At 38.3% G+C, this 14,688-nt stretch overlaps 1 protein-coding gene across 1 annotated transcript in view; it reads left to right on the top strand.

The window, feature by feature from the left end:
• Nucleotides 1-14,630, top strand: part of COL24A1 (collagen type XXIV alpha 1 chain) — a 118,310-nt gene extending 103,680 nt beyond the window's left edge. Inside the window, exons 52-60 of the mRNA XM_048943929.1 lie at nucleotides 800-853; nucleotides 2,777-2,812; nucleotides 8,251-8,286; nucleotides 8,382-8,408; nucleotides 9,343-9,408; nucleotides 10,758-10,926; nucleotides 11,613-11,722; nucleotides 12,808-13,023; nucleotides 13,213-14,630. Of these exons, the coding sequence (XP_048799886.1) occupies nucleotides 800-853; nucleotides 2,777-2,812; nucleotides 8,251-8,286; nucleotides 8,382-8,408; nucleotides 9,343-9,408; nucleotides 10,758-10,926; nucleotides 11,613-11,722; nucleotides 12,808-13,023; nucleotides 13,213-13,359 (861 nt within the window). The 3' untranslated portion in view covers nucleotides 13,360-14,630. The remainder of the gene's footprint in view (nucleotides 1-799; nucleotides 854-2,776; nucleotides 2,813-8,250; nucleotides 8,287-8,381; nucleotides 8,409-9,342; nucleotides 9,409-10,757; nucleotides 10,927-11,612; nucleotides 11,723-12,807; nucleotides 13,024-13,212) is intronic.
• Nucleotides 14,631-14,688: the final 58 nt, after the last annotated feature.

Raw genomic sequence — 14,688 nt, 5'->3', positions numbered from 1 at the left:
ATGTATTTATTTCTCTTTCTTCTTACTGACCACAATGCTGATTGCATAACTGTCTAACGGGGAAGCAAAACAGAGTCAAACTTTGCCTACAGTGAAAGAGACCAGTACTTAGGCATTGAGAATTTCTAAGTAGTCTTTTAAAAATGTATTTCCTTTCTTTTTTCATAAGGTTACTAGTCTGCATTAGTTCATTCTGCATGACACCTTCATGATATTGTACTTTCTTACAAAAAATGTGAAAGCATTGTATAATATCTGGGAATGTGCATCCATCTTACTGCATCAAATGGGGGAAGTTTGCAGCATAAGAAGACTTACTGGAAAGTTCTCTCACTGCTACCACTGACATTGCAGAACTCCTGCAGTTTAGTTAACCAGATGCAGGGCAAAGACTTTAGTGACCTTGTTCTAATAGCTGTTGGTTTGTTGTTTCTTTTTTAAAACATTCCTATACAACATAAACACTGGAAATGAGCTGTTTCACTCTAAATGAAACAGAATGGTAAAATCACATTGTAGCAGTATTTACCGGTAGTCTTACAAGAGTACTTGCAGTCAGTAACATGGCTCAAGATATTAGTGATTGTAGCTCAGTAAATAATTGGTCGTTGGTGGTCAGAGTATTTAAGTTTCCACTTGTTGATTATATAGCAAAGAGCGTTCACTATTCAGAACAAGAATGTTGCCAAGATCTTTTGGATATTTACCAGTGCTGAGCAACTTGAAGCAGGGATGTGTCATGAGGATTTTCTCCATTTTGAAAGCTCAGTCATCTAATTTTTTGTTTGTTTGTTTACAGGGATATATCGGGCCTGTTGGTCAAGAAGGCATTGCAGGCCCAACTGGCAGGCCTGTGAGTTTCCCTTTTCTTTTGCATACTCTCATTATTCCACTTACCTTCATTTCTAATAATCTGTTTTATGGCTGTTCACTATCTTATTTTGCCATCTGCAAAGAGTAACTAGCAGGACCATCTTTGTACTGTTACTATGCTGGCAAGTTAAAGTATATGTAATAGAAGCATCCGATATGATGCGATCCAAGATGATGAAAAAATCATTGTAGTGGCTCTGTGCTGAAGCATAGCATACAGAGGACATGGCTACAGTGGCAGTGAGCAGATTAAGGTGTACAACAACACATAAACTGTCACCTGATTGTCCTTACTCAGTCTTAAGTCTGCAGGAGTTCTAGAAAAATCTTCCTCTTGGCCTTTCTGATGGCCCTCAGTGCTCTCTAGGTTCCCTAAAGCAGGGGAGTTCTGCCCCCATCCCTGTTTCTATTCTGTCTCACTCTCCCTGTGCGTGGGACAGAGCAGCATTCTACAAGACCACCTGCAGATCCACAAGTTCTGCCTACCATGTCCAAGACACCCATCCCATCCATGGAAGATACATAATGTTTTTTTTTATACCTCCAAATTCCTGATCCATAGAACTTGGAGGCAATGTCAGGAGAATGTCTAAAAGTTGAAATAGTAATCCTCAAACCAGCAGTATGCCTTATGGCCAAGGAAGCCTCAGGTATTCTGCGGTGCATTAAAAAAGAGTGTGGCCAACAGTTTGAGAGAGGTGATCCTCCCCCTCTACTTTGCCCTGGTGAAGCTGCATCTGGAGGACTGTGTCAGTTTCTGGACTCCTCAGTTCAAGAAAGACAGGGAACTTTTGGAGTGTCCAGCAGAGGGCCACAAAGATGATGAGGAGTTTGGAGCATCTTCTTTACAGGGAAAGGCTGAGAGGGCTGGGGCTGTTCAACCCTGGACAAGAAGGGCTCTTATCAATGTTTAGAAGAATCTAAAGGTTGAGTGCCAAGTGGATGTGGCCAGGCTCTTTTCAGTGGTGCCCAATGGCAAAGCAAAGGGCAATGGGCACAAACTGGGACATAAGAAGTTCCATACATGAAGAAATGCTTCTTTATTTTGAGGGTGGTAGAGTGCTGGAACAGACTGCCTGGAGAGGTTTTGGAGCTTCCTTTTCTGGAAATATTCAAAACCAACCTGGATGCTTTCCTGTGCAACCTGCTGAAAGGATTCTGCTTTAGTTGGACTAGATGATCTCTTGAGGTCCCTTCCAACCACTACTATTCTGCAATTCCACTATAAAATTAATATATATGACTATTTAATTTAAAAGTAAAAATAAAAGGAGAAGGAGTAATTCCTCTGATAACTAGACTTCTCTTTCCACCTATTGGGAAAAAGGCAACACTTTAAGTCTTCCTGTATTCATTTCACTGTCACATGGAAGAAAACAGTTCTATATAAATGTTCAAAGGTTTTAATAGACTTCATATTGAATGTAACACAGCATAAATGAAAAACTAGCTAAAAATGCCACGGAGACAGAAAACCAGTGTGTAATCTAGCTGTGAGAAAAGAACTAACAAAAGTGGATGTGTAACCAATGGATTTCTTCGGTGGCAGAGGGCACAATGTTTGGCTCCCAGTTCGTTAGATGGTGAAACACTTACCTCCCACTAAGATGGATCAGATTGGAGAGTACAGCCTCCTGAGAGGGAGAACACTGGCTTTAAAAATTACTGAGAAAAGAATGCGTCTGCAATCTGAAGAAAACAATCCGTTTTTCAAATATAGGGATTACAAGCTGCTTTCAAACAATTTATCCTTCTAATAATGCAGAAAAATTAAAGCCCCAGAGCTGTAAATACTTCCACAGGTGGACTTTTCATGGGAGCTGTATGACTCTCTCTCACATTGATTTGCTGAAGTCCTAGAAGCTAGAAAGCATACTGGCTTAACAGCTTCTCTTTCTTACAGGGACCGAGAGGTGAGAAGGGCACAAGGGGTGAAATGGTAAGCTGAAACCACTTCTGTGCTTTCATTCACTTGGCTGTGTGAAAAGTATTCGTGTGTGATGCTGAGTGCTCTCCTGCCTGCTCTGCCAGCCGGAGGGCTCTGTTGTGCTGAGCAAAGCTCTGTCCTGAAGGCTGGGACCGCAAGTCAAAAGCTCGACTTCTCCTTGTGCACGCAGGCTCCTGTTTCAAACAATATGGCTCACAGTCATATAGCAGGCATATACCCCACATCTGGTATGGTTCAGATCTAAAAGCAAAATCTTCTGTTTGTTGTCAGCACTCCAGTGCCTCACAGCAGGGTGTGCATACAGCACTGCATTTGTGCCTGCATGCTCTTGTCTGGAGAGGGAGAAGCCAGAAGCAGGAGGCTGGTGTCCATGTACTCCATGCCAGCTGTGGATACAGCAGGCAGAGCTGATAGCTAATCAAGCTGTGCTTTCATTCTTCAGTAAGAAGAGTACATTATTTTTTGTCCAATATTAAATGTTTGGTTTTATTTAAAAATTGTGTTAGAGGTAGTAAAGCATCCAGCTAATGATGGCTACCTGAAAAGCCAGTGTAAATTTATCTTATTTACAGCAAACGTGAATGCAGTTTCAGTTGATACATATGGCATTAGTTTGTAACAGTCGCTTCCTGTTCCTGTAACTGGCCAATGCAATATTTTTCCTTTCATCCCACCTCGCAAAGGTCATTTAGTTTCACATTTTAATGGATTTTGATTTTTATTATCCACCTACATACGGTTCCAACCTAACTGCTTTATAAAGTTTTTGAAAAATAAATCATAAAAACTCAAATAATTAAGGTTTAGAATGAAGCTTTTCTGTATTTATCTCAAGAAGCTTTCCTCACTGATCCTAATGTGACAATTCCTATCTCATAGTAAGAGGAAACTAGGCTCTCAATTCTTTCTATTAACCATCTTAAATGTTTCTCATCTTTTATTTAAAGAATGCTTGTAACAGCATAGAGGGCATAATGTGGGCACACACATGCATGCAAACATACGCACAAAAAGCAGTGAAAAAACATTTTTTCCATTAGTGGTGCTGCTCCTTAAGAAATTATTACCTAAATTATGAATTCCTCTTTTAAGACTTTTTTTCTGAACAAGGATGCTTAATTTTGAACTACACAAAGTGCAGCAGTTTTCAGTGTAAGGGCATATTTCCAACTGTTTTCACATGTGAAGGAGATAAAGTGATTTGCATCCAACTGCATGGTCTGGGCTTGCATTTATACCTTCAAAATTGATATTGGCATTCGTGCTAGAATCATGGAAATTTCAACTTCTCTGTAGGATTTTAAGTTTTAGTTAAAAATTTTTAGTCTGTCATGAATAGTGTTCAATACTAGAAAGAAATGTTCTCTCATCCTCTGAAAAACATGGAATATAAAACCATATCTCCTTGTTTAGTTAAAACTTCAGGTCCTGTAGGCTATTTCTAGAGAAAATTTGGTAATCAGAAACAGAGGGTTCTTGGAATAAAATGAAAATTATTTTCCAATTCAAAATAATCATATTGCTGTCATTATAACATTGAGAAAGTCATGGAAAGCTTTATAGAATATTGTTTCAGAATTCTGACATTTCTTAAAGTCTTTTAACTTACCTAGTTTAAGATTACTGTTGGTTTTTGTTTTTGTTTTTAGTTTCAGGGCATGTCATTAGTAATACAAAACAATAAAAAATTAGTAGATTATAATATAGAGTCATAGGATAATCCAGGTTGTTTGGACCATGAGATATTTCACGTCCAAAGCTTTGTTTAAAGGAGAATCAGCTTTGCGATCAGACTGCATCACTCAGACCTGTATTCAGATGAGTCTTGATAACTGCCAGGAATGGAGATTGGATAATCTTTTGGGGCAAGTGTTTCAGCACTTGACTATCCTATGGTTAAAAGTAAAGTAAAATATGATAAAGCAGAGTCTGTAATTTTCTATTACAATCTTTTATCTTAGATTTACAGTCATTGACAACAGCTAGTACGCTGTCTGGTGTATCAGAGTACTATGTCTTTGTTATGATTTACCCATTCTGAGATGCAATGGAATAATATCAAAATAGCAAAAGTAGTCATGGAAAGGTTACCATTTTGGGATTACAGTTTTTTTTTTTTTAAATCATTTCAATTGATTTTAAATAAATGTTTTACTTTGTTTCTTCAAAAGTTTCTGAAGGCATATAAAATATGGACATCCCTGGGGCTGGTCATGTTTTCAAAGTTAAACTTATTTATCAATGCATGTGAAATCAGTGTTAGAAGAAGGCTGGAGTTTTGCCCTTTGAACTTCTGTACTAGCATAGAGGGTGGTTAAAGAATTAAAGAGCACACTAAAACTAAAAGCTCTGTTATCTGCTTTTGTTATCAACTGCAATTATACTCAGTACACTGGAATTATACTAGAATCTTCTCACTTAAATTCTATTATGATCAAAAGGTAAATGAAGTGGATTTGTAAAGGTAATCCCCTACATTCCAATGAAACATTCTGCAATTAGCTTAATCCATAAAAAGTGTAGTTCAATCTTACTCTGCTGCTATGTAACGGAAAGAAAGAATATAACATCTTTACAGGATTGTCAACACGCTCTGTACAGTTTGGCTACATTCTAAAGACTTTTAAAAGTAAGTGATATAGATCTTTTAAGTTTTAATGTATTTGGGAAATGTAATATCCCCTCCAAAGATGTTTACTGCAGTTGACAAATTGCATTCAATTTTTATCTTTTTTCCCAGATTGGTTTTGTTGGCAAGGTGACAGTGAATCAATACCAGCCCCATTCCTCTTTTGCAAGATCCCTGACAAGCACTGGAACAGTGCAGTTGGGGATTTTTAAATATTCAGTTCTGTATCAGAAGCACCACAATTTTCATCTGTTCTAATCCCAGAAGTTTAGAAGTTTTAAAATTGTGACATATGTCAAGAATATAGAATATTAACTGAAGTATTCGGTCATCTGGAAAATTTCCTGGAATTTCTAAATCTCAACACCCAGAGAACAAAGGCATCTATTCATCAGAGAGCAGTGGTTACTTAGGGATGAACTGTTGGAGACTTTGTGCCTTGCTTGACCTGGTGTTTGCATAATCCAGTCCTGAACCAAGATAAACAAGTATGTCCTCACACCGTCAAATTTGTCTGTCCAAGGTTCTCTTTTGCACTTTCATTTCATACTAAAGATACTTCACCAAGCACAATCATAGAGACCAGCTGTGCATCCACATGCCACTGAATCCCACAGCAGTCCAACAGCACCTGAGCTGCTGATCTGATTGACTAAACGTGGAGGTCAGCTCTGTGATATTCTGTTTGTTTGTATCAGTCAAGGTCTACCACAAAATAGTGAAGTAGATATCACCTCTGCAAACTCCTCTCCCATCTGTTTTGTAATAAAAACAGAAAGAAAAAATCTGTTTTGTAACAAAAATAATATGTCTCTTTCATAGTAACAGGATTTCAAAGATAATTTCAGGCTGTGCAGTAATCAAAATCAGAGTAAAAAGGGAAGGTGAGATACTTGCCACAGGACCTGCAGTGTTTTCTGTACTACTGCATATGCTAAAGTGACTCATCCTTTGAAATACATTTTCCAAAATTAATCATTAATGCCTTTATAAAATAACAGCAAACACTTACCTACAAAATGACTTAAGAGTCCCTTCTGTGGTTACAAGTGGATGAAACCATAAATAGGATTGGGGTGCATCAGTTAAAAGAAAATGACTTCTAGTCATTAAATTATGCTATTAAGTTTGTCTTTCTTAAGCATCGGAAGATCATACCTCTAAATTCTCAGGAACAGCTTGTTTCAATTCTCATACAGAACATGCATAAAGCATAAGTCTCAGCCCCTGGTTGGTACAGTTCTAGTGCTGGGAATGACATGACAGCAGCAATGCAGCACCTGAACCCCTCTGGCATGAGAAGAGCAGGTGACGTGCAGGCACTCGTCACCTTGAGCAGCTGCAGAAGTCATCATAATCCCATCAGATACACTTCCAGGTGGCTGCTGTGTGCTCTATCTTATGAGCATGTGTAGAAATAGTAAGAAATGCAGCTTCTATTGTCTCAATAAAGATGAATTTGGAGCCTAAATAAACTACTACTACTTGTTTTGAGGTCCTCTTTACTTAAATATGCATAAATCACAGAATTCTGTGATTCTGTGAAATCAATGTAAGACTGAATTGATTATCTGAGCCTTTTCCAGCTGGACCAGCTGCAGCCCATGGTCAGCAGTTGTAGCTTGCAGTGACTCTCACACGGATCTTGTGAAATCTCACAGCAGGAATACTTCTTATTGCTATGTTAAGTGTTGATACCTCCTTGGCTAGACTGACCTCACAATATTTACTGCATTACCATGTCAGATAAGATTATTTCTCTTTTGGCAGAAACAATTCTGGCATGACTATGGTAGCATATGAATGCTTTTGTTGGAACAGCTCATTGTGCTTGAATAATTGGTATACACAGCAGTAGCTAAGGAGTGCTTTGCTTAAATAAACTCAGATAGGCTTTATGATTTTATTCATGCATAATGCAGATCTGCTCTGTGCCTCTCATTTCTCTCTTTTCCTTGTGTTCTATCGCTGTCACCTACTCTTTTCCTTGTCACTGTTCTTGGTATTATGTTACAGCAGCTCCTAGAGGCTTTCAGTATATAGGGAATGGAGAAGGGAATTTAACAGAGATACAGGTATCATTCTGTCTCAGTGTGAATAGAAAGGCTCATTCATATGAGGAAGACTGTGTTTGGGAGGGTTACGTATACAACCCTAAGTCAAAACTGAAGCTCAGGAACTATGAGCTAGGGCCAAGCAGCTGTCCTCCTTTCCTCCCCACCATATTATCCTACATACTAAAATGATGGCCCTTAAGGTTGGGAGTATGGACATAATATCATTAATATAAAGGAAGCCTGCAATATTTCTGTTAAGCAATTAACCTAATGCATTCTACCTGAAAAGTATCACTGCTGGTAAATGGAGCTGACAAACGTCCTGAAGATATTTGTGGAGACAAGAAAATCAGTCACTTCTTTTTGACAGCCTATAACATTTTCACAATACTTTTATGCTAATTTGTCCACTATAGCATTTGTATCATCAATATGCACATAATGCTGGCACGTTGTATGGTATGTTATGTAGTCATACTTTGAGTAAGAATGACTTTGATAGCAAATACAGTCGGATAAACAAGTTTTGGTAACTAGCCAACCAGCAATACTCAAAAGAGTATTTCACATTCACAGAGTGTGGTACTTTAAGAATATTAACAATTACAGTTTTACTAAGGCCCATACCACAAACCTGCTGATTTCACTGTATGTATTGTGGCATTTGTGATTTAAAAAATACATAATTATAAGAGCAGAGATATTCAACTGTAACTGTTGCATTTTATCTCCATTTCTTCCAGGGACCCCAGGGACCTCAGGGCCAGACAGGGGCACCTGTAAGTGCATTGAAAAAAATGCCTGTGTTTTTGCATTGTGATTGCTTTCTATAAATGTGTGAAGAATCTAATACATAGTTTCTCTTATTTTCTAGGGGTCACCTGGGCCACCAGGACCAAGAGTAAGTACAGTAAATAACATGACTCCAATCCAGTCCTCAGACTCAGTATTTGAAGCATCCTAAATCTGCGATGGTGTACATAATCTGAGAACAAGGGCCAACCACAAGGCACAGTTGTTTGCATGGCTTCCTTAATTTGTTAAAAATAAATAAACCTGGTGTCTGCTCTGCACATCTCACGAGGTGTAGAGAATGAAGATACCCAAGGGAATGACTTTCTGCTCTAAAGTCTGCATTTAGGTCAGATTAGGTATTTCATTTTTCTTTTATGCATCATGAGAACATCTTCAATTCTTAGCAGCACAGGCCCTGCAGTTTCAGATCACCAGACATTTTCAGAGCTCAGTTATGCTCCAGTCAATCTTTTTCACCTCAGTTCTCCTTTTCCCTCCTTGGCCAACAACCTGCAACTGTGGCAGTTCTGCAAGACAAAGTCTCCTCAGCAGGAGTGATGTTTTCAGTTGATAGAAGTCCTGCGATCTTTCCGCCACAAAAGTCGGAACAGAGAATATGGCATGAACTGCACCTATTTAACTGGATCAAACATTCTTTATATGCTAATCTTGAAAGACATAGCACCTTTTCATACTTGTGCAGATTGGTTTTCTCAACCGTACAAATTAAATGGCTGGGAGAGATTAAGTTGAGGCACTGATCTGTAACTATTCCAGCTTCCAGGAATTTGATCATTAAAATGGGGATGGGGATGTGAATAAATATCAAATAATGCTTTATCATGATGTAAGCTTGTTTTGTTTGGGGATGAAAGGGCAAATTTGGTTTGAAAAGTAAGTATTGTCTGCGAATTATTTTCTAAAATGGCAACATTATGATCATCTTTATGTTCCTACAACAATGCTCAGAATTTTTTCTCCTGCAATTTAGGATATTTCTGTTCACTTTTTATGTTCTAAAATATGTTTTCTGTTTTCAGAAACTTGTGGACATCAATGCTGCTGTTCAGGCTTTGATTGCATCAAATGCTGCATTGCAGATGGAGGTAATGTATTAAACTGTATTCACCTTGTCATACAGGATATGCAGTTATGCATAGGATGCTCCAAAAGTAATGCCTCCTATTCATTTCCTTGGAAATTCCAACACATACAAAGAGCGTAGTGATTCTATTTGACAGACCAAATTCTCGGTTACTTAGTATTACTTTTTAACATCATCACAACCATTAGTTGATTTGTGTGGATGAGCTGATTTCACTCTTCATTTATGGTGTGGCAGCTGTGTGTAACTGTCTGGAACATGGCTTGTCTTTCACATTGCTGTTACCATTTCTGAAACACACCACTGCCTCATGGTGCTGACATTCATTGTTTGATCTCCTTAAATGTTCAGCAAGTGGTGATGAGTGTCAGTGGGTGCCATCTTTTCCTGAGGGAGGAATTCAGTGACACCTCTTTTCTTTATCCGCACATCCACGTCAGACTCCAAGTTGTCAGACTGCCCCTCTGCTGCCATTTGTCACACAGCAACAACATGTAATGGAATATTGGTGGGAAGGTTCAACCTCTACTGCTATACCACCAACATTTGCCTCTGCTGTCATGGGCCAACATAATAAAATAGGAGGAATTACTTTTGGAGCAGCACTAGTACAAACAGTATTTGAGGACAGAACAGGGCTTCTCTGAAGGAACTTGAATTTAAAACAAATCACAGACTGCAAGTAATTACTGAAAAATATAGTTAAATAAGCAAAGATACGTAAGATACCATTTAAATGAAATTGAGGAAAACAGCAGCATTTCTACCTTTTTATCACAATTAACAGAGACTAAAATGTATCAGCTACCACAGATAGGGGACCGTAATTGTTCAGCTACAGATAATAGTGACATTTGGGCCTGAATCCAAAAAGTACTGACATATATACATATGCAGGAGTGTGGTCTCACTGATAGCAAGAAAACTCCTCACATGTGTGAAGTCGAAAGCATTTTCATGTATTCTCTAAATTAAGTCTAAGAATAGATTTCACTGTAAACACTACGTTTACTGTAAAAATGACTAACTTTTTTCCTTTTTTCTTTTTCTCCCATATCCAATATTTCTGTCAACATGTCATACTGATGTATTTGCATGATCTTAAACTGTAACTGTACTTAACTGTTCTTAAACTGTTACTGTCTGTAACTTCACTGGCTCTGATAATTTCTATGAAATGTACTAATTTTTTTTTATTGGGATGTGTTATTCCCAACCTGTTTCATATGGCTGATCGCATGTATTATAAATGTTTCTGTCTGGCTCTTCAATGGCCATTGGATGTTTACTGCATGTACTGCTGTCGTCTTTCTTCTCCATGGTAACACATTTGCTAACGGCCCCTGGCAGAGATACCAGAATACTGAAGTAACTTTACTGGATCACAGTACAGAGATATACAAAACACTGCACTACCTTAGCAATTTACTGCACAGCATCAAGAACCCCCTTGGCACACGGGATAACCCAGCACGCATCTGCAGGGACTTGCTCAGCTGTGAGCGCAAAGTGTCCGACGGTAAGTGTCTGCTTTCCTCAGAGCTTCAACATGGCACGGCTCTGAGCTGGTTGCTTCCAAGTGACACTTCCTATGTCCTTATTCTAGTGTACAGATTTGTCTTTATTAGATTCTGTTGCAGTTTGTCACAGCTATCTTTATTTTATCTTTTATGTATGATAAAATTTCTGGATTTTAACATATGTAGCTAGCTAGTATTAAAAAGATATCAGAGATGATATATAGAAGTAAAGACGTGGCCAGAAATTTTCAAACTGAATTCCATTTTGTGATCAAAAGTTTCCCAAATATTTATAGTCAGTTAGAAATGATTTTTGTGTGGATCAGATTCTAGATTGCTAATAAGAAAATTGTGTACCACAGCCCACCACAATCAGATAAACTGGCAGCAGCTGATATTTTAGCAGGTGTCAAATTAATAGTTCAAACTAAAATAGTTATTTGAATACGTGATGTCAATACCGTGACATGACTTACTTTCTGAGCAGCTAATAGACTTGCTCAGCATCCACTGTTAATAGAATTATGGAAGTGGAAAGACTTCCATGTTGCCTTTCATCCATTTCCCAGTGAAGCTATGGTAATAACAAATTTAATACTTGCCAAGAATTGTGAATATTTTAGTAAACTGCTTAGTCATGATTATATTTTGATTTCATTTTCTCTCTGGGATTCTACACTAATAGGAAAGTACTGGATTGACCCCAACATTGGCTGTCCTTCTGATGCCATCGAAGTTTTCTGCAACTTCACTGCGGGTGGTCAGACATGTTTAACACCACCATCTGTGACAAAGGTATGCATGGTGTCCTGAGGGAGTCATTCTGCAGCAGAGCTTTGAACAAGTAGCTGCTTATTTACTGACCTCAAGAGAGTTGTGAGATTTTGGGGGACTAGGGGAGCGAGGGTGTTGTGTGCAGCTTTGGGAAGGACACTTCATATGTTCTGATCAGGAAGTTACAGAACATCTAGAGACAGTATATGTTACTGTGACTGTCACTTTCTCCATTTACTCATCTTCCACGCACATGACATCCTTTCATTTGGCTTTATACCTTTCTAAACAAACCATAGAAATAAGCCTGAAATGCTGCTACATTACTCATTAGTAACTCATCTCTGAGGGCAGCCAAGGGTGTATTTGTCACTACTTTTCAACACCTGGCTACTGCTGAATGCCTTGTTAGGTAAAGGTTGCTTTCTTTTATGTCATTAGTCTGTGCTCCTCAGTACACATAGTCATTAAACCACTGTGAGTAGTGAAGATGTCATATATATGGTGGTCTGCATATACAGTTTAGCCACCAAAGAACATCAGAAATAACTCATATATGCATTCCTGCATTAGTAAGGACCCTGAACATGGTCTACTCTTGGAGAAATTCTTGTTGAGTAGTGAGCAGCTGAATTTTCTGTCTAAAATCAAATCATGCTTATGATTTTCAGTCTATTAACAGAAGGTAGATATTGACAGGCAGAATCTATGCTCTAAGACTAATTAGCAGAATGGTGCAACTGCAACTAAAACACTGCTACCGCTGTTAGCTTTGTTTGAATCACAGGATCCTTTGCTTCACTTTCCTGATTTTAAAAATCATGTTTTCTGCCCATCTATGTTCCAACAGCACTCGTGGGCATTAGTAAACGTTTCTTTTAAGCTTTGAAAATGACCTAGAAAGTTTCTGTTTGAAGTAATCACTATAATAGAACCGAATTGCTCTCCTAAAGAATACAAATCATGCTTTTCAGCACCGATCCCAATGCGTAAACATTCATGCATGCTCCCATGTATAAACCGTGCACCCACCTGTGCATGCCGTTTGGTGTTGCTGTGACCATTCAGTGTGTTAAGTATAACAGCAAATTTCTTTTGGAACTTAGCTGGAGTTTGGCATTGGAAAAGTGCAGATGAACTTTCTTCATTTACTGAGCTCAGAAGCAACACACAGCATCACAGTTCACTGTCTGAACACACCGATGTGGGGATTAAGTGAGGCAGGAGGCCAGAAGACATCTCTTAGCTTCAAAGGTTGGAATGGACAAGTGTTTAAAGCCAATTCACTACTTGAACCGAAGGTGCTTGTGGATGAATGCATGGTAAGTGCTTTTTAGCATTGTGATACTGCATGAAAGAAATGGCATTTGTTGAGTTACTCGGTTTCTTTACAAGCTGCTGGAAGAAGAAATGCTTACTTACACTTCTATCACCCTTTAAGCACAGCCTCCATTTGTGTTCTGAATCTCATTTTTGATGTGAATTTAATATTCCGCCTCTGTGTGTTGCAGATTCAGGATGGCAGCTGGCACAAGACACAGTTCTTTTTTCACACTCAGGACACCAATCAGCTTCCGGTTGTTCAAGTTCATACACTTCCTCATCTCAAACCAGGACAGCAGCACTTCATAGAAAGTGGCTTGGTGTGCTTCCTTTGAGTTTTGTGTCCTGGTTCCTTTGCATCAGTGCAGGACTGCTGCGGAGTGAGCGTGAGAGTAATGAATGAGGCAAAATTGCTCTCAAACTGAAGAATCGCTTTAAACACTGCTGGTTAAAGAACCTCAGGAAGAAGGAGAAATGGCATTTAAAAACAAAGAAAAAAAAAGAAAAGACTACAATTTTCCTAAAGTATTTAAATCTCTTTTTAATACTGGTTGGTGCTTTCTTGCATAATTTCCTGGAACTGAATATCTGAGCATGGAATTTTTCAGGACCTCTGGTGTTCTTGACAATTTGTATGACAGCACTGCAAAAGAGCACTCTGAGGAAAGCTGGAGACATACAATACCATGGAGCAATACTGGCTAATGCTCCTAAATGTGCAATAGCTATATCTGAAAAGTGAACTATGCCACAATACAATAAGTCGTCTTTTTCTCGGTTCTATAGCAGTCCTCTGTGGACACACACATCTTAACAGATGACACACTACCTCTTACATGTTCCCTGTCTGTGTTGCCTTGGTGCTCTTTGTAACACAAGGTGCTGGTGGCCTTAACAGAGATTATGTGAGTCCATTTTTATCTTTCAGACTGTATGTGCCGGTTACATCAGGATCTGTCTCTGTTATCAAGGTACTTATTTTAAATCATTGGTCACATATTTCACTACAACTAAACGATTATTTATGTGGATTTCTTGTTTAAAATATTTTTGCGTACTGTTGTGGAAATGGCATATGAGACAGCACGTTGTATATAATGCATATAGTCAAAACAGTTAGCTTTACAGCCATTGAAAACAACAGCCCGTTGTAGAAGAGCTACCTACAGTAGTTTTCAGTTTTTTCAGTTAACTTTTTTTGAATGACAAAGGCATCTTAAGATGATATACTGTGTATATATTTGTAACTCATTAAATCTCCTACAGCATGTCTTTTGAAAGCGGGCTGTTAAGTTATAATCAGCATTTCATCCACTTAGTCGTCATTTTTTTGTAATATTATTAGATCACTTCAGTTTCCTTAAATTAAACCTAAAATGCTCAACCATCTTCTTTTGCTTAAAACAAACAAAACAATTTTACAATTAAGAAAAACACTCTTTATAAAGATATCCCTCAACATATTACCAATCAAAAACCTGCTGAGTAATTCATGAAGATGGTGCCAAACCACACTGGGGACTGAGAAGCATTCAAACAACTTGTTTAACTGACTTGACCCATAGGAAATCATACTGAAAATATAATAAAATAAGATTCCACACTACCACTTTGTCTTTATTATTCTGTCTTGTGCTGTGTAGTTCATTCTCAGCAATGAGGAA

This window comes from Lagopus muta, chromosome 5, assembly GCF_023343835.1.
Source record: "Lagopus muta isolate bLagMut1 chromosome 5, bLagMut1 primary, whole genome shotgun sequence".
NCBI classification, from domain to species: domain Eukaryota; kingdom Metazoa; phylum Chordata; class Aves; order Galliformes; family Phasianidae; genus Lagopus; species Lagopus muta.
This window is presented reverse-complemented; position numbering and strand designations above follow the sequence as displayed.